The 23,986-nt window shown below is 50.3% G+C and overlaps 1 protein-coding gene across 5 annotated transcripts; it reads left to right on the forward strand.

Annotated features, from left to right (window-relative positions):
* The first annotated feature begins 1,628 nt into the window (after positions 1–1,628).
* On the forward strand, positions 1,629–23,742 carry LOC128885684 (pair-rule protein odd-paired-like). Of its 5 annotated transcripts, none has more exons than XM_054140155.1 (4): positions 13,983–14,652; positions 15,328–17,961; positions 18,581–19,255; positions 20,497–23,742. In XM_054140155.1, the coding sequence occupies exons 3-4, from the start codon at positions 18,649–18,651 to the stop codon at positions 21,792–21,794; spliced, it is 1,905 nt and encodes a 634-aa protein (XP_053996130.1). In that variant the 5' UTR covers positions 13,983–14,652; positions 15,328–17,961; positions 18,581–18,648; the 3' UTR covers positions 21,795–23,742. The 5 variants fall into 5 exon arrangements, with proteins under 5 accessions (XP_053995882.1, XP_053996207.1, XP_053996130.1 ...); XM_054140084.1 differs by having other exon boundaries at positions 13,984–14,652; positions 15,328–15,525; positions 15,658–19,255; XM_054139907.1 differs by lacking the exons at positions 13,983–14,652; positions 15,328–17,961 and adding an exon at positions 1,629–3,734.
* The last annotated feature ends 244 nt before the right edge of the window (positions 23,743–23,986 follow it).

Consider the following 23,986-nt stretch of genomic DNA (forward strand, 5'->3'; position numbering starts at 1 on the left):
GATACAAAATTTTACGGATTTAATGAGACCAATTAAAGAATAGGCTCTTCCTAAACAAAATAAGACATATGCATCGAGAGCGATAAACGGTTAAACGGTTAGCGAATCGAACAGAAAACGACGTTGAAAAACTACCGAGATCGGAGGAAATTTTACTTTAACGGCTGTGTCGTTTACGACGAACAATATCGAGAGATATATCCCCATCTTTTATGATTTTAATTTACACCGTTCAAGTTTATCTTCGCGCGTTTGAACCACGGTAATTCAGTTATCGCTGACACAAAGTGGCACCTCGTTTAGGATCTTAAAGGGAACGGGGCAGATCGAGAGCCTCCTTGATCACCGGTCTCCGAACGGTCTGTTAGCGGCACGAAGAAGAACGCGTTTCCAGCTTCCGAGTCTGTCACGTTTCGTGCGAGCGTCGCTTTTTGTGCGAGCATCCTTTTTGTGGTTTCTTCTCCCCTTTGTTGGCCCCGAAGACAGACTATCGCGTTGCCTTTCAGACCGTATACGCGTGACGCGCTTCTGGCACGCGTCGAAATCCGCACTTAACGAACCACTTGTGTCCCTAATTTTACGTGCCGAGAAACTGAATATTTATCCTCTGCGCGTAAATATTAGATCATTCGCGCGAGTAATCCTTTTCCACGCGCGTTTAAGAAGAAAAAAAAAAACATTCGGGATTCAGGCGTTCCGAGTTACAGGTACGTTATAGTCACTTTTCGTAAGGAAAATTACGCGCAGTACGTACTACATTACCGTTAATCCAAGACTATTCTTTCTTTCACCCTGTAGTACGAAAAAGTGAGATCGACGGGGATCTGTAGCGAAGTTGGAACGACACGGGGACAGCGTGTTTACGATAAAAGTCATCCAACCCGGGAGAGTATCGACCTCGACCTTCCGAGGTTCGACCGGTCCCTCTCCGCGGGTACTTGGATTTCATGGTCGCGACGCGTGGCAATCCGGTCGAAAATTTCCTTCCAAGTTCCCGAACTTCCGGCGTCGAAATCGGGGTCTCGTCTACTCGTCTAAGCGTTTGGAGCGAGCCGGTAAGAAAAGGAGATAACTCGAAGCGGAGTTAGCGGGCCGAGAACGCGAAGCCGAAGAGAAACACGAAAAGAGAAGACAGCGGCGACGGATGAAGAAGAAGCTGAAGGAGAGAAGGAAAAAGGAACGAAGAACGAAGGAGTAGATGCGCGTTCTCTCGCTTCCCTCTCTCTCCCTCTCTGGCGTGGGGGTGCGCCCACGCCGGTGACGTCACCCGGCGAACGTTGGCAGTGTTACCGACGATCGACGCGTTGGTGTTCGAGCCCTCTCTAGTGAAACGAAGAAACGAGACGAGACCCCGAGGGAAAAAGAGAGGCGTCATAACCGGCGCGTGGAGGAAGGGAATCATCGGACGCAAGGTGGAGAAGGAGGAGACGCGAAGAGAAGTGGTGGCGAGAGAATCGTGAACACGAGAGGGATGGAGCATGCGAGAAGACGAGCAAGAGGATCGCGAGTGGAAGAAGAAGAACGGAAACGGTGAACCAGAGAGCGGCGTGCCGTCGGGGACGAAGGAGGGATGAATCCTCGGCGGGGGAAAGGAATGAATGGAAATCGCGGAGAGACACGCGGGAGAGACGGATGATTCTCGCGGAGTGGTGGCGACGGAGACGGAGGTTCCCGCGGAGGACAGAGGCGCGCAAAAGTTTCGCCCAGCCGCAAAATTTCGAGTAATCAGAAAAGGAGAACCAACCGTATCCAGTATTCGTTCGAATCGTTCTATAGACTTTTTATACGGCATAGAAAAATTGGGCTGAAAATAGAAAGTGATCAGTACGCGTGTCCGTCTTCGTATCGGAGAGGGTGAAGAGGACCAACAGACTAAGAGCGCGACGCTATCGGGAGGATGCATGGTACGGGGTGATGTCGACGACACGTGACGCCAGCGAATCTCATCTCACCGGTCGCGGGAATCACCACCAGTGCCGAGCGTCATCGCCACCGCCACCGCCACCGCCACCCGCGGCAACATCATCGGCAGGAACACCGGCAGCCTCCTCGCGCGAGCGCTCTCTCCGCGCGCGCGAGCGCTCTCTCGAGGCAAGCGACCACTTCCCGCGCGAGCCGCTCTTTATTAGTCTACCGCGGACCATCGCGAACCCCTTCGGATCCAGCATCCTCGGCGAATCGCTTCAACGGACGGATCCGCCGCGAGGGAAAAGGAAAAACGCGATCTGGAGCCCGTTCGGCTTGATCCGGGACCGGAAAATACTGCAAGAGCAACGGAGACGGAAACGGAGACGAAGACGGAGGAGCAGAGGCCGGTCGTGGGAGAGGAAGGGAGTACCGACTCGCTCGTAGCGGCGCACCAGGAGAAGGAGGAGGAGGAGGACCACGACGACGAAGAGCGAGAAAGAGCAGGATCCTCCAGTGATACGACACCGGGCAGCACGCGCGCCGGCTCGTCGGCTTTATCGCGCGCGAACTGGAAACGAACTTGTTCGTTCAACTCCGCCCGAAGCGCGCGATTTCGAACCTACGGGATACCACAGTTGTTTACTTATGCTCAGTGAATCGATTCATAGGATTATCTACACGAATCACTGGTCGATCGCTTAGGAATCGACTGTTGGAGTGACTGCGACTGGTTCCTCGGATCAATTTTGGACAACTGACATCGCGGAAATATTTCTCCGAAGACTTTCTTCCGCGTACCATCCACTCGCCGAGTGAAATTCGATCCACCGGTGTCGCGCTTTCTACCCATCTTTCGGCCATTTCAAACGGATCTCGCAAAATACTCTTTCGATTCGGTCGTACTCCAGTGAAAACGCAAACATCTCCAGCTAACTTGTCCACCGCGCCGGTTCCGCGAGTGTCCTACTCGTCGCGCGATCACAGCGACGGACGAAATTCTCTGGATAAGTAACTTTTGTTTCGACTTTTCGTGGAACCAACGGAAGCCGAAACGATGGTGTAAACGTTCCAAATTTTTATTCGAATAATATTCCGCCGTATTCTCGCGCAAAGGATATCCGTCGATCGATCGCGATCGCAGTGCTCGTCAGCGTTGTCAAAGAATTCCCGTTTCCCGTCGTTTCATTTCGATTCGGTCGTCCAACCGTCGCTAACACGGATAAGACTGCGGTGGTGACGCGTGCGTCTCGGTGACGTCGTGACATGTGCGATAGCCCGTTATCGTCGTCGTGGTGGTCATCGTCGACGGGAAGAAAGGGATCGCCGGCGGTAGTTGTCGGCTGGCGGGAAACAGCCAGAGGCAGGAGCACGTGGACGACAGGCACCGCGACGAGGGCCGGCGGCGCGACAGGTTGAAAAGATGCTGGCACTGGCGATGCGCCGCGAACACACGACCGGCCGCAGTAATTACGAGCCCGCGAATCCGCTCGCGGGTTTCGAGCACTTGCAGCACAACAGCGGCGGCAATCCGTTCGCGGTTGTTCCCGCGTCGTCGGAGGCCCGGCTGCGCGAACCCGGCCCGGAGCCCGACGGCGAACTGCAAGAGTTCGTAGACATCGCCCAGGTTCAGCAACTTTTGCAGCAACAGCAACAGCAACAACAGCAACAACAACAGCCGCAGCATCACCACCATCATCATCAGCAACAGGTGGCGGCGGCCGCGGCCGCGTCTTGCATCTGGGGAGCGGTTTATCCTCCGCCGCCGCCTGCGCTGGGATATCATCATCACCACCATCACCATCACCACCCGCAGCCACCACCTTCAGGTAACGTTATCCGTACGGAACACCGTCGCGATACGATCTCGTTCTCCTTGGTTCGCGTGGTCGGTTCCGAAAGCTGTCCGTCGATAGCCGACATTCGGTCGTTTGTCGTTGTTCTCGAGTCGCACCCGATACGATGCCGACGCGCGACGGCGTGATCACATTATCCAGAATATTCCTTTCGCGGATCCAACGCCCAGAAGACGCATACGCGTGCTAGACTTTTTCATAGCGATCGAGCACCGAGGTTCGTCGAAGTTACGCGGCTACCGGTATTTGCGCCAATCTAAACACTCGGTGATAATCGATCTTTACGACCGCCACGTCGAAACCTGTATTTCAAGACCGGCTATTAAATTTCTTGTCACCGCTTGAACACGGCTCGCTAGACCACGTCGGTGTCAACCACGACGGAGTTGGCCGCGAATCGTCTAACCGCGAGGCTCGACAGATCCCTGTCGCGATCTGATCTTCGTTTCTCGCGAGCTCAACGACAAATTCGAGCCTTCCACGCGAACAATGTTTTTGCGAAGCAATAGAATTAAGGTTCTAAACGAATCGACGACTTCCTTGCTATACGAGTTCCTCGTACTTGGTTAATTGCTTGCCCGTACCTTCTCGCCTGCTTTGCTTATCGACACAAAATGCTCTGCTTCGCGCGATCCTTGCTGGTGACGGACGCCTTCGATTACTATGAACGCGTTATTTAGCCAGAGATGGATAAAATTCTCATCTACGAAAAGTATTCAACAACGACTAAAACTATCTCGCTGTTGTTAGTCGATACGAACGATAGAGCGACTCGAGAACGCGCGGATCCAGCAAGCGATCGACGCGATCTCGCCGTCGGACCGCGGCAAAGTCCGAGATCCATGCGCTAACCCGTGGTAGCCCATTCGACTGCGATGCTTTCATCACCATCGAGAAGCATCCGACGTTGGCTCTTACCGACTCATATGTTCGTCGATAACACGACCGTACAAATTTTTCTTACCCTCTTACACAGCTGGAATTTTATGGTAGAGGCATTAAGAGCAGAGTTGGGCTGTGATTACTTTACGATTAGATCGTACTACATAGCACTAACGATAACGTTAACTTGTGATTAATTGCGCGATTAACCCTTCGTCAGCGAAGCTCCATTGTATGCGAGGCGCGAATATACATGTTCTAATTTGATAGTTGCCGAGAACTGTGCCACGTGCAGTAACAATTGCGTAGGTTTTATCGTTTGCGAATCGAAGAAACGATCGGCTCTGTTGCGATCCAGAGATCGAGATCGCAGCCGTTGGTCGAGGCGACGCGAACAATTTCAGACCTTAAAGTGTAACGCGAATTACGACGTCTTCGTTCCTGTTAAGTTTTCGTTGCACCCTCCTCGTTAAATTTCTGGGTGCGCCACTGACCGATACCCAGCTGTTACCGTGCAACAGTCGGACGAATGTTATACTTTTTACAAGCGTTCGCGTGGGCCAGTCGAGACTCGGGACCAAGTACGCGTGCACGCGCCAGGGGTCGATGCGAAAGATAAGAGAAAAGAGGTCAGGCAACGCGGTCTTCGATCTTCCGACGCGCTGTAATGTCATTAAGGATCCCGACCGTGACGATTAATGAAAGAGGCTCGATCGTCAGTGGCGTAAAAAGCCGGCAAAACGAGTCGCCCGCGTCACGGTCGAACAATGAAGCACGCCGTGATAGGAAGACGAGTACATAGCACCTTTTCGCTTAAATCCTAAAGGAAATCTTTAACGATACGTCACGTGAGATTTCGATGCTTTTGGCATTCAACTGAGATTTCGATGCTTTTGGCATTCAACTGAGATTACGTAGTCTCGGTGGCCCCTGGAACGCACAGGGCTCGACGCCGTTGGTCTGAATTCGTACGAAAAGAAAGATTGGAAGACCGAGCGATCCCCCTCCGAGAAGAAACGATTAGAAGAGCGGAGGATCGTTGTAGTCGGACCACGCCTAAGCTATCTTCCAACATAAACGGAATTATTCGTCCCTGTTCGGAACATTGGATACGAGCGAATCAAAAATATTGTTTTCATTGGGATAAGAATAAGTAGCAATCGAGAAGCAAAAATTTGCTCGCATAATCGTGTCTTCCGAGTTTCCGAATGCTCGCAGGAATATTCTATCCTGGTGTTTCCCAGAGGTCGCAAGTAGCCAATAAGATAGAAGAATTTTTCTCGGCACTCCAGAAGGGAGAGAGGAGGCAGGAGCTTTCATAGATCATTGTTTAAAGTGTCGTGTCTTTGTATGGTAACGCGGAGTAAATCGTATGTACACTCCTGACATTTCGTTATTATTGTACGAGCCGTAAGACAGGAAATCGTACATCATGCACGAACCTACGGTGGGCGGGTAAAAGGGAACGAGTCACCTTCTTCTCTCGGGCTCATTGGCGTTCCGCGTGATGTTAAGTGTTTTATACGCCCTCCGTCTTTCCCTCCGCCGCGTCGACCCGTTTATATAGTCGGAAAACTGTAAATTCGTCGATGATACTTTTGAAAAGGTTCTGTATTTTTCAAAACATTAAAACCAGTTGGAAGAATCGGGAACGTGTTGTTCTGTATCCGGTTCGCGATGAATTAAAACGCTCGATTTGTGAGTTTTGGCCCGTCCAACCTCTGTGCGCGTTTGCCAAATTTCCCGGGATCCTAGATCTCGCGTCATTTTTACGTAAGACTGCGAGACTTCCATGCCCGACGCCTACGTTCTCGCAATATCGTCAAAAAATATATAAGGCGCGTCAGAATTCGTCACTCGATTCGTCTTCATTTCAGAAAATTATTTACGTAACGATGATTCGTCTGCCGTAAACCAAAAACGGAGGAAATGTATATTGTTACAGATAGACGGTTGTTTACCTTCTATTAGTTATTCAAAATTTGCATCTGGACATGAATTTCGTTCATCTCTGCCGCAAAGTTCTCGGATCCGACAAAGTAACTGGTTCGACTATTTTGCAAAACTCGAACGTTCCGCGTGCAAAATCTCGTCGATGTTACGCAACTGGCCAGCATTTGCACGCGTGTCTCGATGGTTTTGAATGGGCTACAAGGAACGCGCAATGATATTTTGGGATTATTCTCGCGGTGCCGTTATTTCTGTGCTCGTGGATGCACTCGATGCATGTGACGACAATACAAGGTTTGATAAGCGAAATATCATGTTCGCCAACGTCATTGGTCGCGTCAAAGATTATATGCAATCTCGACATTGTGAAAGTCCTCGTATCGGCTTTGGAGATGGGAAAAATATTCGACTAGATAAAAATTTCAAATAACAAATAAAAGATAAATCATAGGTCACGGTCACCGCGTGATATCGCGTTCGTAGAATCTTTATTTCCTGCTTTCAACTCGTTCCTTCGTAGAAAAATTCACCTGTTTTTCGATATCGTACCACCAACAACGAACCATTTGCTGCATAATACCGTCTATCTTCGACGTGCGCGATTCTATGCACGGACCGTGTAAATCTGTCAAAGATAATGTACTCGACGTACAATTTTGAACACTGCTCTTGTCAATTGTACAATCTAATACACGAATTAATGCCAAAGAGTTTCTTTCACTGAGCATAATAAATCATAAGTAACGCTGATACACTCGAACGCACGAGCTGTTCATCGAGGAATTCAACGAGCCGCAGCGAAGCGTGAACATCTACTGGTAAACACGCATTCGTCATACTTGGCTCGCGGTCCATTTATGAGCCAGTCCGTCCATTTCGCCAAAAATCATTGTCGTCGTCATCGATGATGCTCGATGGCGTCACGACGCCAACTTGGGTACGAATCGTTCGCTCGTGTCGCCGAGCGTCGCTGAATCATTCCGCAGGAATAACGTTCGCAATTCCTTCGCGATCTAGTCGGGACTATCCGTGGTCAAATTTTAATTTCTCCGAGCTAGAAATATCGCTACGGAAAATATCGGATGCCATACCGATGACGCGACCGCCTCATCGCGCCACGGAAATTTCACGATCCTGAACCGTGATCTTTCCAACGGTGCAACTTTCGTCGCTCGGAATGCAAATTTCTGCCTTGCGCAACCTAGACGTCTGATGGCGGTTTTTGTTTTCTTTTTCAAAGATAGATCTTGAAAACTTTAAAGTGGCTGTTTCATCGGGAAGCGAGGGAGAGAAGTCTTTCCCTCGAGGAGAACTCGTCACCGGATGTCTTAATAAACAAAGCTGACGAATTCTCGCTCAACGACGCGTGCATTATCACGATCACCGTTAATGTTTGCAAAAGTCTGCAATGGTCTCAAACAATAGCCTGAACTTTAATCGAGAAAATTATTATTCACGCTTGCAACCGTTCCGATCGATGTCGTACACCAATAGAGACAAGAATTTCATCACCGGATGCCATAAATATTCGTTTGATCTCTTGCTAAACATTCGCAGGAGAGCGGTCAAGAATCACGGATCAAGTCGATTATCGAGTGAGACGAGGCTCCGCGAGGTACACGCGTCAGCGTCGAGCGTCGCGACGAATCGTGAAAGTCGAGCCGCTTACGCGTGCAACCTAATGACCCGTGGGTATTCGAGCAGGGTCGCGTTATTCCCAGTTTCATCGCGGGTAAAACCAATTTCCACGAACGTCAACTCCCGGCAGGCGTTGCTCGTTTTTATCCGCTTACTTGAACGAGGAACGGGCGACTTCGTGCTCCCGTTAATTAGACCAAGCCAGTTGACACGCCCGACGAAAAAAATCAAGGATTTATTCGTGACTCCGTTCGCTGTTTATCGCGATCGAGCGCGCAAAATGTCTTCTTGTAAAATTTCAGGGCTCAAAGTCCTGACAGCGAAAAATTGTTCAGTTGTTGACGCAGGTGAATTTCGAGGGTTACGGTAGCGGTACCGGGTGATCGAAGGCTAGCCGTCGGATCGCATAAATCTACTTGTAGAATGCGTGAGGCCGCGGTATTTGCACTGACTTCATCGTCCGCGCGTATTTCTCCGTTGAGCGCGCGAAAATCTTCGCTCGTTCACCGGTCTGTCGTCGGTCAATGACACGGACACGAGCTCGACGCCGTCGGACGCTCGCGAATCCGTGAACCTTTCGCACAGAATAAAACCGACCCCATGGTAATCGTCGATCGAGAGATGCACGACCATTCCGACTCGCGTCGCTACTGGCTGCAGGTAGAACGGGATTCACGGGATCGAACATCGGTCCCGCATACTCCTATACGAAACACATTTTTATGTAAAACAGCGTCGATCGCCAGGGAACCATCCCCGAGGTTATTCTCGTGTAAACGCATTTTGTCGTTCCGACTAGAATAGAAATAATTTTTTCGCGTATCTCCGGACGCAATTCAGATTCGGATAGTTTTTCGTTTCTCATCGATTTTCTGATATCGTTGAGGTGAAATTATTGCGCAAGGTAAAAGGAAAAAGCTTGGATAGCGTTAATATCGGTCTACATAGCGTAAAATTAAGCAAAAAATCGATCACGAGTGTGTCGAGACAGAGAGAGAGAGAGAGAGAGAGGATGAATAGGAGAGGTTGCACTCTATGTATACGCACGACGTAAAAATAAGCTCGCACAATGTAAGTTCGATGTTATCGTCTATGAATGGTTTATAGAGGTGCAAGCTGGTTCTACGTCAGCATCGACCGATAAGAGAGCAACGCGTTTCACACATCGTCGTTGACGTCCAAGTGCACAGGCGAGACGTGCCCACGCTGAGAAAGGGAGAAAGGGACGAATCGATAGCGTGACAGAAATAGACCCCTTATACGCGAGGGTGTCCGGATGCACCCCATCGATCCGAGATCGCTACAACTTACGGTCACGCCAAACCCTTCAGGTTAAATCTAGACTTTCAGCATGTTTATGGAGAGCGACTTCTCGTCCGAGGGATCGTCGAAAATGACGACGGATGATCAAACTTGAAATGGTTCGTTGTATGCTCTGGGGCAGTACACTCTAAGAACGTTAAGAGGGTAGTTTCGTGTAATGAATTGAAAAAGAGAGTGAGATGGATAAAGATGAAAATGAGAATCATACAAACAGCCGAGAGCATAAAGCGTATAGACTCGCATGCAGCCTAGGATAAGAGGAACCAAGTTGCACAGTTACTTCGGAATCTTAAGCAACTAAAAATAACGAGGAATAATGTATCAATGTCGACAAACGCCTTCCTTTTCATTCCTCTGTACTCGCAAACCGAGTTCTGACACGCGCACCCGTTTGTCTTTCTCAACGATGTCGTTTGTTCAAAGGAATCTACGTTTAATCGTCTGCAACTGTCCCTAGTTTATCAACCGATTCCGAAATGCCTATTATTATTCGTAAAAGCCATTGCAAAATGGCCGTAAAAATGACGGTACTCTTCAAATTTGATGCTTGTTTATTTGTATCGGTAGCAAGATGGACAACAATTGATATGGAAGAAGGAGAACGCTTACGCATCGTCGAAGAGACCAATCGTTTCGATAGTAGGTTTCGTCGAAGCTACGTGATTGATTATTCGATCTAGTCGATGCCTCCGACAGCCTGCACCGGAGTTATTTTAGTAATATCGAAATGATTAAATTGTACGGGGGCGTGAGGGGTATTACGAGCCACAGCACGATGAGTGTAACGTGTTCACACGGCCGGGAATCAATAGGAATCGCTTGAAAATAGTTTCTAGGCTGACGTATGCGGTTGAATGTCATACAGTGCGCTTTCCACGGCACTCGTTCACTTTCTCGTATCGCATCCTAACGTAAAAGTTGATTGTATTAATAGCACTTTCGAGACAACCGTAGGCCACCTACTCGATAAAACGATGCTTGGCGCGAGCATGAATTCTGTTTCGCGTAAAGACACAACGAACAGCTGACTTCTTCGACGGATAAGAACCGTTGGAGTTTACTTCTGAAGTCTCGGAGTCGATTTTTCAGGGCTCGCGATCTATTCGTGGCGAAAACAGGCCGCAATGTCGAGGTGAACCCGTAAACGACACCTTTTCCCTGTTTTATTTCATTGCCATTCGCTGGGGAGTAGACGAATCGTTCTCACGCGAAGCTGCGAGAGAAACAGCGTGCGAGAGAGAGGAAGTGAGATCGATAGGACACGGGTCAGAAATAGTCCCGAGACGATTGTGTGCGCCGTTGGATCGTCAGTCGAATTTCACCGACGCCGACGGTATACGACTCGTCGATTGATGCCGAGCCTTCGAAAACGCGAGCCCGAGCGGCTATTTAAACGCGAGTTCGCCGCGCCGCGGTCGCCTCGATCGTTTCGCGATTCGGTGAAATTCACGGGATATTCTCGATTGGCCGATACATGGGGTGAATCGTAGGGAGTTGTACGCGTAGCTCGATCGGTTTTAGAAACGACCGAAGATCGATTCCCAGGTAACGTTTAATGTTCCTCCTTCGATCGTTGGTAACGACAGTTTCGATTTCCATGGAATTGAAACGAGTCGTGTCTCCTCTCCGATAGCGGTTACGACGAAATGTTAGAGGGAAAAGATGAATAATTCGAAGATGATTACATTCTCTGGCCTTTCGTATCTTTTATTCTTAGACTGTATTTTGATTCTGGATGGTACGGTTAGTTTAATCGCCTCGGTGTCATCGATACGAGTTATTTATAATACGGTCAGCGATAGAAGTGGGCTGACAACTATATTTTTCGTTGCACAAAAAGCTATAGCAAATATTTTGTGCCGCACCCTTTTGTTCCCCCGACGCCGACGTCGCGCCGGCCGGTCCAACTTTCCCTCCGTTCTCACGTTCCACGCAACCCGACTATTTTGAACGGCTTATTTTTAAACCGTATTTTACATAAAGTATTTTCATCCGTGTATCGTAGAGCAATTGTATTTTTAGCGAGATCACACTTCTCCCTTTTTCTTTTCTTTACACCAACGTTGACGTTATCAGCAGATTTATTAATACCTGCTTCGCTTTGTGCTTTGACTTTCTCACTTTGTCGCGATTGCTTATTTATAGTAAAAGCGTGTGAAAACAAAATAGCGAACGATGGCGACGGTTTCGTTCGACACGTGCCCGCTCTCTAACGACGCGACGTACCAATTTGTAAAGGGTATACTCGGTCGAGAAGTACTTGCGCGACAACGATTTCCACTTGTCAGTCACACCAAAAAAAATGTGTTCACTTTTCTAGCAACGGATCGAAGGGCAATTCGAAAGGGTAAAAACGGGAGAAACCGCGGTAACGAGCGCGTCGGTTCTCCGTCGCGGTTCTTTCGAGCACGTGTCCCACGTCGCGTCGGGACGCTCATCGTAACGAGATTACGCATTAAAAGGTCGGAAAACTAGGAAGTACGATGCAAGTTACGGCCCTTCTCTCGATAGTAAATTCTCCTCTACGCCTCCACGCGACGAAGGAATTTACAGGCTCCTTGGTAAACGTCGAGTGTCGCCGTTTTAAGAACGCAACCATGTTGTCCTGCAACGCGAGTATCGTTCGTAAACACTCCTTGGTTTTACACGATTATTCCATACCGGACGATTACGATCCAACGATATTTTCGGTTTGTAGGCAACAATTCGAAAAGGAAAACCAAGATTTCGAGAGTTGTTTCCACGGATCTTCCGCGAGATCTTTGCTGGTGACCTATTTCCTGTAAATAGACACGCACCGAACGCTTCGTCGCGCGATCCAGCTTGAGATCCGAGAAAAAAAAAACCTAATCTTGGATGTTTTGGTGGATTCAGCGTCGGTTCCTGGTCGCGTGCGGTCCACCTAATTTCTTTGATGCACCAGAGTCGATTTAGAGAAAAAATGTTGATCCTGTGTAACGGCTCGGCAAAGTGTAGAGCGACGCTGATGGATAACGGAGGCAGTCAGCCGCGGGCAACGATTTTACGAGGGCTCTCGAATCGCGTGCGTTTTGTTTGATCGTCTAAAGACGTTCGTTCCTTCTTCGTCTTCTCCTTCCTCTGGGATTCGACCTTGCAACCACAGTTACGTCATCGTAATCATCGAGGAAGCGGCGGAACTTTGGCGAATCGATCGGTAGATGCACGGTCCGATTACATTTTTTGTTCGTCTTGCAATGAAAGTGGCGATATTTCATCCTTTTGTCGAGGTTTGTTTCTTCCTCGAGGTATGATTAGCTCTCTTTTCCCATCAAAGATGAAGTCATCGTTGTCTCGCTCAAAGCTACGAAGATGTTTCAACGAATTATCGACTACCTTCGACTCGAGATGCTTCGAAACGGATGGGACGATGAAAAAAAGAATCGTTAATACGCAATAACGTCGCAATCAGGACACGAGTGCGCAACGTTCCGGAAGCTATCGCTATGGAATCCTGAATAAATGCTCGAGTCGGCCGGAAACGATCGTTAATCGACGAGACCGGCATCGTGCCGCGCAAAAACGTGCGAAAGACTCGCGCGTCGTGACTCACCTCCAGGCCAAGTAATACAGACAGCCGGAGCCGGCACAGGAGCGGACTTAAAAGGACGCTCGTCAACGGTACCATTAGCGCGAGCGACTAAAGATCCAGACAACTCGATTTGTTAGACAACTACGTAAACGTCTAAGAAAAAGCATCGGAAAATATAGACGCAAAGATTCTTTATATTTCGTATATTTTTGTATATCGAGAAACGTGGCGATCTCTGGTTTTCGAGACACTCTCCGCGAACGCTATCGTTTTATTCCTGCGATTAATGCGCCCCTGAAACCGTGAATGTACGTACACGTACACTATCTCGCATACGTGCATCACGCACGACGGGCTACAACGAAAACATGCTCGTCCCTAATTGCGTTCGGATGTGGGTTACAGACAAGCTACGACTTCTTGTTCTTAGTCCTCGCGATTACGCTGGTTGGAGCATTGAGTAATCAATACGAGAGTCTCGAATAGCGATAGATAGGGGGAGAGACAAAGAGAGAAATAAGGTTCGAAGCAACCTCGTTAATGCCAGGATTAAGCGTCCTTTCTCTAATTCACCGAGCATCCTTCGTCGAAAGCAGTCGTGACCTTCCCAGAGATCGTGGTTTAAACGGGGAACGACTTCATCGAGGATAATCGATTTTCCCGAGGCGTCGGCCTTCACGCAATCGGTTTTCCACGGTTTGCGTTCTGGTTTAACGAGACTCGACGGTACATCGATCGAGGAATAATTCGATCGATTACGTGACTTTATATTGTTGTATACCAGAGAAATAAAGAACGACCCATTCGAAATGTTGTAACTGGACGAGAATTGTGTCCATATCTGTCGCAGGCTGTCGGTGAGAATCGATCGATGCCAAAACGTGTCTAGATCGGTTGACTGACTCATCGTGACCGTACGCGCGCGAGAGTACCCGACGGCGACGTGCGCGCTTTGCTCGTCATCCCGGGTATTTGGGGATGCTGGGTGGCTCAGGTGGTTGCGTGGCGGCCCGAAATAGAGACGATCGCCCGCGCAAAATCACGTCGAGTCGCGCCGCGAATAGTGCGCGCCCACCGCCTTCTCGAGAGCCGACGGTAATTTTAGAACGTTTTGTTTTCGTGCCAGGATGCCGCGACGGCGTGCGCGGAGTCGCGAGTCGCACGTACACGCGTCGCGAACCGCGTGCCGTTGCTTCCTCTTCGCGAGTCTCGAGTCGAGATTACGTTCAACGTTGAGATCGATGTACGCGCCTCACCCACGCGTTCACGGACGCCTATTCGAACAGACTGTAACAGTTCGGTGGGGTGTTTACTTAACGAATAGAACAATTCAGGGCTCTGCTGTTTCCGGTTGCAGTCGAGTTCCTTCGATCAATGACGATCTTTGAATAAGAGGCCTCGATCGTGTTTGTCTGAAAGAATTCAGCTTTTTTAATCGATGCAAGTGAAAGTTGGATATTGGAAACTAGTGGATATTGGAAGTGTGTTGCTCACAATAGACCTAAGAATATTCAGTCGTCGAGCACTCTTAGCCGTTTGCATTCGGAGGTAAGGTGTACGCATTGTACAAAATTACAAGTGTGGCATTTAAATTTGAAAATTGAATCTCGTTACGAAACGAACGTGTCGCAGTTGGCCGTATAATTGTCCCAAATCCGTGTTGCGCTACATTGTACGAAATCGGTCCCTTGGCTCGAATTTCCGCGAGGTTGAATTAACGACTTGGCTTTCGGAGTGTCTGAAAAGAGTGAAACGCTTCGAGTCGAATCGACCGTGTGTCTCTAACGTAACGCGTTCGAGCCACGCGAGCGGCTTTTGATAAAGTTATATATGGCACTGACTCATTATAATATCGCGCAACCTGTCCCTGTGACTATTCGCAGTAACATCGTTCTACCTCAACGCTGTGATCATTTTATTTGCGTCCTTCGCTCTACTAGGCAAACGGAGCATTTTTTAGAATTTATTTCTTGAAAATTCAGTCTGGCAAAGTTACGGCAATGCCATCAATTAAGCCTCGTTTCTGTTCGTAAATCGTCGTGTCGTTTTATCTCGTTCACTTGTTAGACGAGGCCGAGTCGCAAACAACCTCGGCGCATCCATCGCGAGTGAACGCACGTCGTCCGATAAACGCTCTTCCGTCTTATCAAATCGCTTCCGTTTACGCGTCTCGCAAACGTGTTCGTAAAAGGCTCGGATTAAAGAGAGGAATTATACGAACAGGACGAGTGGAGAGGCGCGGTGTAAAAGGAAGAGAAAATTGACGTTGGGGAGAGACCGGGAAGGAAACGGCAAGGGAAGGAGCAGGGAATGAAGTTGAGACGCCAAAGTGATAGCCAAATCGAGAAACACGCGGACACGCTCGTTTTACATCGATCGGTTGCCTCCTATGGCGTGTCCTTATTACCAGGGATGACAGCGGTAAATCGGCCAACCTTTTTTAGTTACCCCATGTTTTTATTCGACTCTCGAAATACTCCGTGGAAGACTGATTTTAAAGCGAAACCTTTCAAACTTTTTCTAATACGGTGATTTTTAATCGTTATATCTAAGAACACCGCGAGCAATGGAGAGTAGAAGAACCGTAGAAACGAAGCAAAGACCGAAGGAAAACGATCGGAAAGTCAAGGGAAGAAAAGCGCAGCGAGAAAAGAAAGAAAATAGAAGGAGCAAATCGCGACGGAGATAGAGTGAAAGGGGGAGGGGGTAGAGGGAAAGAAAAAAAGACGGAGAACGGTCGCGTGGCCGTGCGTGGTCCCAAATAGGGCATCAGGTGGTTGCGCGACGCCCGCGAGAGAAAAAGATCTTTCGCGCGTGCGCAGAGGCGCGTGTGCCTCTCGTAACCGGGCGCGCGCACGCATGTACGCGAGTACCAGAGCGGCACGCGCGCACTCTTACAGGTGGTGGCAACTGGCTGTACACAGGAAATTGCTCCTTTGCCGTGCAAACTCGGCCCAGGACGGAACTTTGCGGGCCGCCGTTCACCCGGATTATCCGTCGATTATCCGATCGAACCGCATTCAAACAGAATCGATACGCGCGCCCGCGACTATCCGAGAATAATCTCACCTGTTGCTTTTCATCTTTCCCAAACGTCCTCGTTTTCCCCCTGGCTTTAACGATAGCGAGACGATAACGCGAGCTTTAAAAGAACGACTTTGATCGGTGTGTGTCAGAGATGGCTAAATTAAAAGCAAGTAGTGTCGTCCTACGATTAGTCAGACGTCTAACCGAGTAAAATCTCTACCTATATGAAACGAGTCGTAAAACAAGTATCGTTAATGGAAATTTCAACCATCTTGTAACGATTCGAAAACAAAATAATACACAGTTTCTCGAGAGGGACCAATGAGCGAGCTTCATCTCCGAACAAGCAGCGTTTAATCGATACGTTTAATTCGAACGTTAAACCGACGCCTGTCATCGACAGGGACGAAGCGTCGATACGCGTGCGCCGTTCGCGTTAGCAGATGCGAGCTTACGCGGACAGAGGAGCGGCAACGTAACGAAAAGACGATCACGAGGGAAACTTTTCTCGCTTTGCACGATTGTATCTATTTTCAAATGAGAGGAGCGAAAGATCTACGGAGAAACACAAGAACAAGAAGGGGAGGAAGAATAGACCGCGCAAACTTGGCAACGTTTCGCATCTCACCAAAGAATATATGTATCGTTCCGAATCGTTTTAACCGTTGCACATTATATGAACACTTTAATTTAAAAAGATTATTCGATATGACTTTTAACGCCTTGCTTCAATGGCATTTTACTCGTTGTACATTTCTTTCTTCCTGGAACACACAAAGTATCAGCTACAAACTATCAATCGTTCCGTAATCTCGCTCTGCATAGGTAGAAAATATTTATTTTCAACGTATGTTCCCGAAACGAAACAACATGCCAGCATTTCAAAATTGCGATGAAGTGCGTTGAAACGATATACATATAAAAAAAAAAATTGGTCGCAAAGTTTGAAACGTTTATTAGCGAGGGAGAATAGTTTGATGAGCGCGCGCGCTCGCGCCACGTCTCTACGTCACGGTGCTCTACGTCACTGGAGAACGAGCGGCGTCGTTGAAGAGGGAGAAGTGGCGCGGGAGTGCGAAGCACGCAGAGGGGCTAGGGGAGTTAGGGTGGCTCGGTGGGGGTAAAGATGCCTGCGAGCGGTGGCTCGCAGTGACGACGGCGGGCGTCGCGGAGTGGGAGTAGAGGCGCGTGTGTACGTTTACACACACGCGGTCAGCTATATACGCGCTCGCACACAGACGCGGATTGATAGGGAACCGCAGAGCGGGGATTGGCTGGCGGTCGACTCGCCGCTTCCAAATATGGGACAGTCTCCGCGGTCCATTCATAAAACTACGGGGCGCGCCGCCGCTCGGCTCAGTTCGTGCGCGACCCCCACGCATCGCGCGTCCTCCGACGATTCGATTCCTCTCGACCACGCACACCTAACCGCGGAGAGATACATACCAACCTACGTCGCACGGTAAATCTGACAGAAGAGGTAGGAACAGGGTGCGAGAGAGGAGGGAAAGGAGACGGAAAAGGACGGAGGACAACGGAACGACAAATAGGCGCGCGGTCGCGCGCGCCTACACCTACGCGACGCAACACGAGTGGATCCGTGAGCGAGGAAAGAATCTTATGAATTTCGAACGCGTAAGCTCGATCAACGGCCGACTCGAAAAAGAAGAGAGGAGGCGACAACCGTAACCGTAACCACCGTTTGGAAGAGGAGTCGCGGTCTCGACGCTTTCACCCCTTCGGTTCGCGTTGTCACGCGTTCTCGTTGGTCCGTTTTAGTCGGACCAGGCGAATGAGATCCGGATCGAAACGACGATCGGTCGCGATTCGGTGAGATTGGATTTTCTCTGTTCTGTACACTTGGGTGGTGGTGGTGGTGGTGGAGGTGGTAGTGGTTTGCGGTTGGTGGTGGTTGTACGCACGGTGGTGTCTATTATCCGAGCGCGACAAATCGCACAAGTGCGCGCGCGCGGCCGTGCTTGGTCGCGAAAGAGAGAGGGAAAGAAAAGGAAGGACGGAGAGGCGAGCGATCGAGACACGGTTTTTGCCGCCCGGCGTCCGCTCCCTCGTGTGTACCTCGCTGAAAGAGAGACTCGGCGCGTGCCGCGCAACGGATAAAAAAGGGGGAGCGCGTGCTACGTCCGCTTGACTACTAACCCAGTGACTCGAGCTTGAGAGAAGGAGGGAAGGACTGATACGACCGATCTCTACGGACTTGACGTTTCGATCTCGTGCTCGCGCAAAGTATCTCTTCCGGCCGCCGAACAACGCTCTCGTTGCACGGAGAACGAAAGGATACGGTAAAGACAGAGACCGAAAGACGATAGAAAAAGCTAACCAGCGCAAAGCTTGACCCGGTGGGAGAGAGAAAAAGGCTTAACTGTGTCGGGACAATCGAGGAAGGACAACATTTTAACCATAATAATAGCGTTGAACGATACAACCGCAGGCGAGGACACGCAGTGCGGTACCGAGGAAGCTGTCGTCGTTGGCCAGGGAGGCGACCCGCTCCAGAGGATGACGATGGACGGCATGGAAGTGGTGGGCACGCAGCCCCACGCAGCCACCAGCCCGTTTCTGCTCTCGTCGCCGCCCCTTGGCCATCATCATCATCATCATCATCACCCCACCTTCAATCTCCAAACGGTGCAGCTCAGCTTCGACGCGTGTCTACCGTACAACGCGGCGACGTCCTCGAACTCGATTGTTTGCGGTGTCGGCGCCACGTCGTCGCCAGTTCCCACCACTTGCACCTCTTCGACGAATTGCAACAAAACGATACCCACCCTCTCTTTGCACCCGCAACATCAAAACAATACCGATACCACGGAACACCATGGCCCGCAACACCATCACCATCATCATCACCATCATCAACGGCTCGGTGACCATCAGCATCATCGACACGTCGATGCCTCCTCGCCGTCCAACGACTCCACCGACGGTAAACGACGGTTGCAGTCCGGCAACGACGAGAAGGACTGCTCGAGGGACTGCAGGGACGATCTTCAGGATCCTATCGAGAAGGATAAGCCAGGTGACCTAAACACGCCGGTTACCACCAGCAGCGATTTACCGTCCTTCTTCGGCCCCTCCGCGCTCGTCGAGCCACCTCCTATTTCAGGTATCTACCATCAGCAGTCCTATAATTCGTTGTTCAATCAGCTGACGATAACATCTTCTCGTTTCCCAGACCAGTTGATCGGATCGTTTTTTCGAACGAGATCGCCCTTTGCATACCTTTCGAACGTGGCTTTTACGATTATATTAGGTTGGTAGAATTGTATTCCGAGTTTGCCTCGAGCGACGAGATTTCTTCGACGGCGTCCCCATCGAAATACATGTTTTCCGAACGAGCCGCCCGCGCCCGTGCCCGCGCCGCGTAGCGTCGCGACACGACGCGCAAATCAGAGTATCGGCTGGTTCGAACTCTGCCGACCTTGCACTTGCTCTCTGCGTTTCACGAACGTTCCAACTTTCGCTTTCCGCATATCCGCCAACTCTTGCTGCTGCTGCTACCCTCGTAGCCGTGCCATGCACCCCTCCGAAAACGCGGCTTTCCCGCAATCCGATTTCGGTGTCGTCGCGGGGAACGTGTCGCGACCGAGTGCACGAGCTATCCGTGACGTATGTATAACGTTTTGGCTTGCGAAAACTGCTAATATCGAACCTGCCCGCCTGTCGCGGATCAATACTCGGCGACCCCGACATTCAGAGACCCTCCTCCGCGTCCCTGCAACTCCATCGCCCCCGCCTCCCAACCTTTGCCTCCCACCACCCCTTGCCAGTTCATTCATGCTCCCAAGTGCCCCCACCTCGTTCATCCGGAGCAACGCAACCACCCTCCGTCGCGCCGGTAGTCGTATCTTCTGCGACGTTCTTGCCAAACGAGCTGGTCACGCTATAATACTTTCTTTTTCTCATCTTTCTTCGTCATTCTTTTCGCGTTCGCATTCGAGCGTTGAGGTGAAACCTTTTCCCGGATAATCGGTAAACTCGATGAAAGCGAAGAAATCTATTTTCGCTGTAACGTCGAATGACGTCGAGCTTTACTTGTTTCTGGGAGTTCGAGTCCGCCGAGTTGCTTTTCGGTAGGAAGCAACGATACAGCATACGTACATAGGAAGGAAGTAACGAGACGGCAGGATGCAGACGACAGATAGAGCCAGCCGATATACTCGCGGCCCGGAGATAAAGTCACCCCCGTATCGCACGGTCCTTCCTGTCGATTCGCTTAGGTCGCGATGCACGCGTGAACCCGTGCGAGTTTCGTACGCGTACAATCGCGTACCCATGTAATCTTAACGCAACCATTATCGATTTATCGATTCGAGACTGACGAGGAACTCGATGGATGATTTTCAGGCAGCCTGGCGGGCGAAGATCTTTCCCTGGAAGAGGCGACAGCGGAGGACGATGAGACGACAACATCAGCCAGCAGGGATCACCGACATCATCATCACCAAGAGTCTCAGGACAACGGAACGCCTGGGGCGCCTTCGTCGAACAGTCCGCCGCGTCATCATCAAGCTCAAGACGACGCGGATCGTTGCAACGTACTGCAAGGCGGTGTGATCCTCTACTCTTCCCCGCATTCCACGTCGTCGGTGTCATCGGCGCCCGCGACCAGCGTCAACATTTGCAACGTGCCGACGCTGACCTACCGCGGTGTCTTTACCACCACCTGCGCCCAATCCTCGCCTCTTAATACCCTGCAAAATCAACAGCAGCAGCAGCAGCAACAACAACAACAACAACAACAACAACAACAGCAACCCCAACAGCAACAGCCGGCAAGTCAGGAGCTCTGGGGTCCGTTACCCTCGCCGACCCTGACCTTGACGGGTCAACCGTTCCTTCACCCCACTCTGCACTCGTCCCCGTACGGCGGTGAGACCGTCGAACTTCTCCAGGTCGAATCGAAACCACCCCCGCCGCCAGGTTACCACGATACGCCTACCTCCACCCCGGCTGGCTGGTTAACGGCGCACGAAGAGGCTTACGACCCGAATCTCCTGTCCCACCACCATCCTCATCACCATCATCAAGAGACGACGCTGAAGCAGGAGCCGACAGGAACGGGCGGATACGGTCCAGCCGTTCAACAGCAGCAACAGCAACAGCAACCTCAGTCGAGTCAACAACAGCAACAGCAACCTCCACCATCCGCCGGTACGGGCGTTCAGCTCGCCGAATACAACCCTAGCACGTCCAAGGGGCACGAGATTCTCTCGCAGGTTTACCAACAGAGCGCTCTGCCACTCAGGCTGGTCCCGGTGAAGCCGCGAAAGTACCCGAATCGACCGAGCAAAACTCCGGTGCACGAACGACCATACGCTTGCCCGGTGGATGGTTGCGATCGTAGGTTTTCTCGCAGCGACGAGCTCACCCGACACATTCGTATTCATACCGGTCAAAAACCGTTTCAATGTCGCATCTGTATGCGCTCCTTCTCCAGGAGCGATCATCTGACCACTCACGTCAGAACTCACACCGGCGAGAAGCCTTTCTGTTGCGATCAATGCGGTAGGAAGTTTGCGAGGAGCGACGAGAAGAAACGACACGCCAAGGTGCACCTAAAACAGAGGCTGAAGCGCGAGGCTACCCATGCCTCGGCCAGAAATCATCCTCAGAGCCACGCTTCGCCGCCTTGCAATCAGTAGAAGGCATCCTTCGATCGGTTGACGATCAACGTCGATCTCCACGCGCATTCCTTCGATCTTTTTGCCAATCGTGCTCACTCGCGATGCAGCTTCTCTCCTTGCCAGGCGACGAGGAAACGACGGAGACCTTTAGGCGGAACGCACAGACTGCCGTCACCGACTGATCCGTCATCGATCGTCGTCGGTTTGCCAGCGATCGGCCTCCATCGGCCCCCATCGGCCCCGATGGACTCTCGACGCTGCATTTTCGATGCTGTAACCACGCGTGATACCGAATTTTCGGACATTAGTATGTAAGAAATCCCAGGAGGATTTATCGTCGAATCCTTTTGTAAATATCCGTACGTGGACATTTTTATTTTTCAACGTCGAACGGAACCGCGTGTCCGTCGCTTGCATGTGCAATCGGATCGATTCATCGACTCTCTCGCGAGCTGTGCTTCTCGTCGAGAATGATCGAGAGAACGCGAAATTGCAATCTGTCGAGCATCTCCGGGCAAAGTCGCGTTCTCGCCTTCTTCTCTTACGAGTTCTTCTTTTCCGTCTTTTGTTGTCCTCGTTGGGTTCCTTACGCCCGCGGTCTGTACCCGCGCATCGCATCGTTACGAGACTGTCGCTGTAGTTGCATTTAGCTTTCGCGGTGGAACGAGTTTGAACGGACGAACGATTCCTAGCTCTACCGGGTACGCTGTTAAGTTGTTTCGCTCGACTACGGTCGGTATCGGTTCTCGAATGCGAACGTTCGAAACGAACAACACGTCGGGGATCGTTATTTACGGGCTCGCGTTTTATGCACTTGTTTGCGATCGGGAACGATCCAGAGAGAAGCGGATGCGAAAAATCTCGCGTTGAATACGTGCGCGAAATATTCCGGTGTCACGAGATACTGCAACCACGTTCTCGTACGGATGGCGTAGAATCGATACCGCCCGCAGCTTCCGGGAATCTGGGAGGAATTCATCGAAGGAGATAGAGAGAGACGGCGCGCATTCGATCGCATGCAAACGAGCGCGGAAAAGGAAAAATGCTGCGCGCGCGCCCTTCTTGAATCGATCGGAGATCGAGCGTGTATCGATCCCGTCGACTTCCTCGCGATCGATAACGGATAGACGATTCCCGATCTTTGTCGTGCGAGCGTCCGTCCAGTGCCGGACTAAGATTTTCGTAATCCCTGAGAAACAAGTCGAACAAAAATAAAGCTACGATCGCATTACACACATTTTAAACACAACATGGAAGATCATTTGGTCGATGACATAGTTTGAAAATGTAACGATACAAATGGAACGTACAAATCCGACGTAAAAACTCCTTCCAGAATGCGTGCGGACCCAGCTTATGCCTTTCGTGTCAGTATCGCGAGGAGGTTCGCCCTCTCGTGTTCCCCGAGCGAGTCGTTAGTCCCTAAAGCCCACCCCTCGATCCGGCCCCATGTCTCTCCCTTCCGCGACAGCGCGAAATTCTAATAGCATCGATCGAAACGATTCAAAAAGTACGCGCTTTTCAATCAGGGAATATCGAAAAGTATTTTCTATGTATTTTTATAAGCGCTCGAACGAATTTATTCGTTGAATGTTCGTTCGAGATCCTACGGGGAAGGCATTAGCACTGGACGATGCTCAAAATCAGGGTCTGCGTCCAAAAGGAGGACGTTTGAAATTGCACGGTCGGTTTAGCGGGCTAACGAGGACGCACACCCTGATCTCGTTGCAAGAATCGGTCCACATACTCTTTTGCGTCCTCGAACCTCGTGTCTTTCAATCATACAATCGAACAATCGCTTCGTATCGTCCTCTACCTCTCGAACGCGTCCACGTGTCTCGTTCCTACTTCAAAACGCCCTTCGTGTTCCAGACACGCTAAAATCTCGCACTTTTCTCACGTATTTTCCAGTAAACCCTCATTTCTTTTTCTTTTTCTTTTTCTCTCTCTCTCTCTCTCTCTCTCTCTCTCTCTTTCTCTCTCTCTCTTCCTATTTCCTTTTCACGATCCAACCGAACAAACAGCTATCTTTTCCTAGATTTTCGAAAAGACAACCCCGTCGCGATCCCTCGTTAACAATTCTTTCACCGCCAACAAACCCCACAAGTATGTAAATCGTTATTAATCGTGATCATCGTTGTTGAACCGGGAGTTTTCCTTTGTAAATATGTATATATATATAACATGTTATAGATATGTATACATGGGTT

The sequence above is a fragment of the Hylaeus anthracinus genome, unplaced genomic scaffold, assembly GCF_026225885.1.
Source record: "Hylaeus anthracinus isolate JK02 unplaced genomic scaffold, UHH_iyHylAnth1.0_haploid 0, whole genome shotgun sequence".
Taxonomy (NCBI): Eukaryota; Metazoa; Arthropoda; class Insecta; order Hymenoptera; family Colletidae; genus Hylaeus; species Hylaeus anthracinus.

What these genes read in the sequence shown, in the direction of transcription:
- LOC128885684 (XM_054139907.1), top strand. Translation starts at nt 3,329, where the DNA reads ATGCTGGCACTGGCGATGCGCCGCGAACACACGACCGGCCGCAGTAAT. An exon ending in CCCGCAGCCACCACCTTCAG is followed by an intron (nt 3,735 to 18,580) that starts GTAACGTTATCC and finishes ATACAACCGCAG; the next exon opens with GCGAGGACACGCAGTGCGGT. An exon ending in CGAGCCACCTCCTATTTCAG is followed by an intron (nt 19,256 to 20,496) that starts GTATCTACCATC and finishes GATGATTTTCAG; the next exon opens with GCAGCCTGGCGGGCGAAGAT.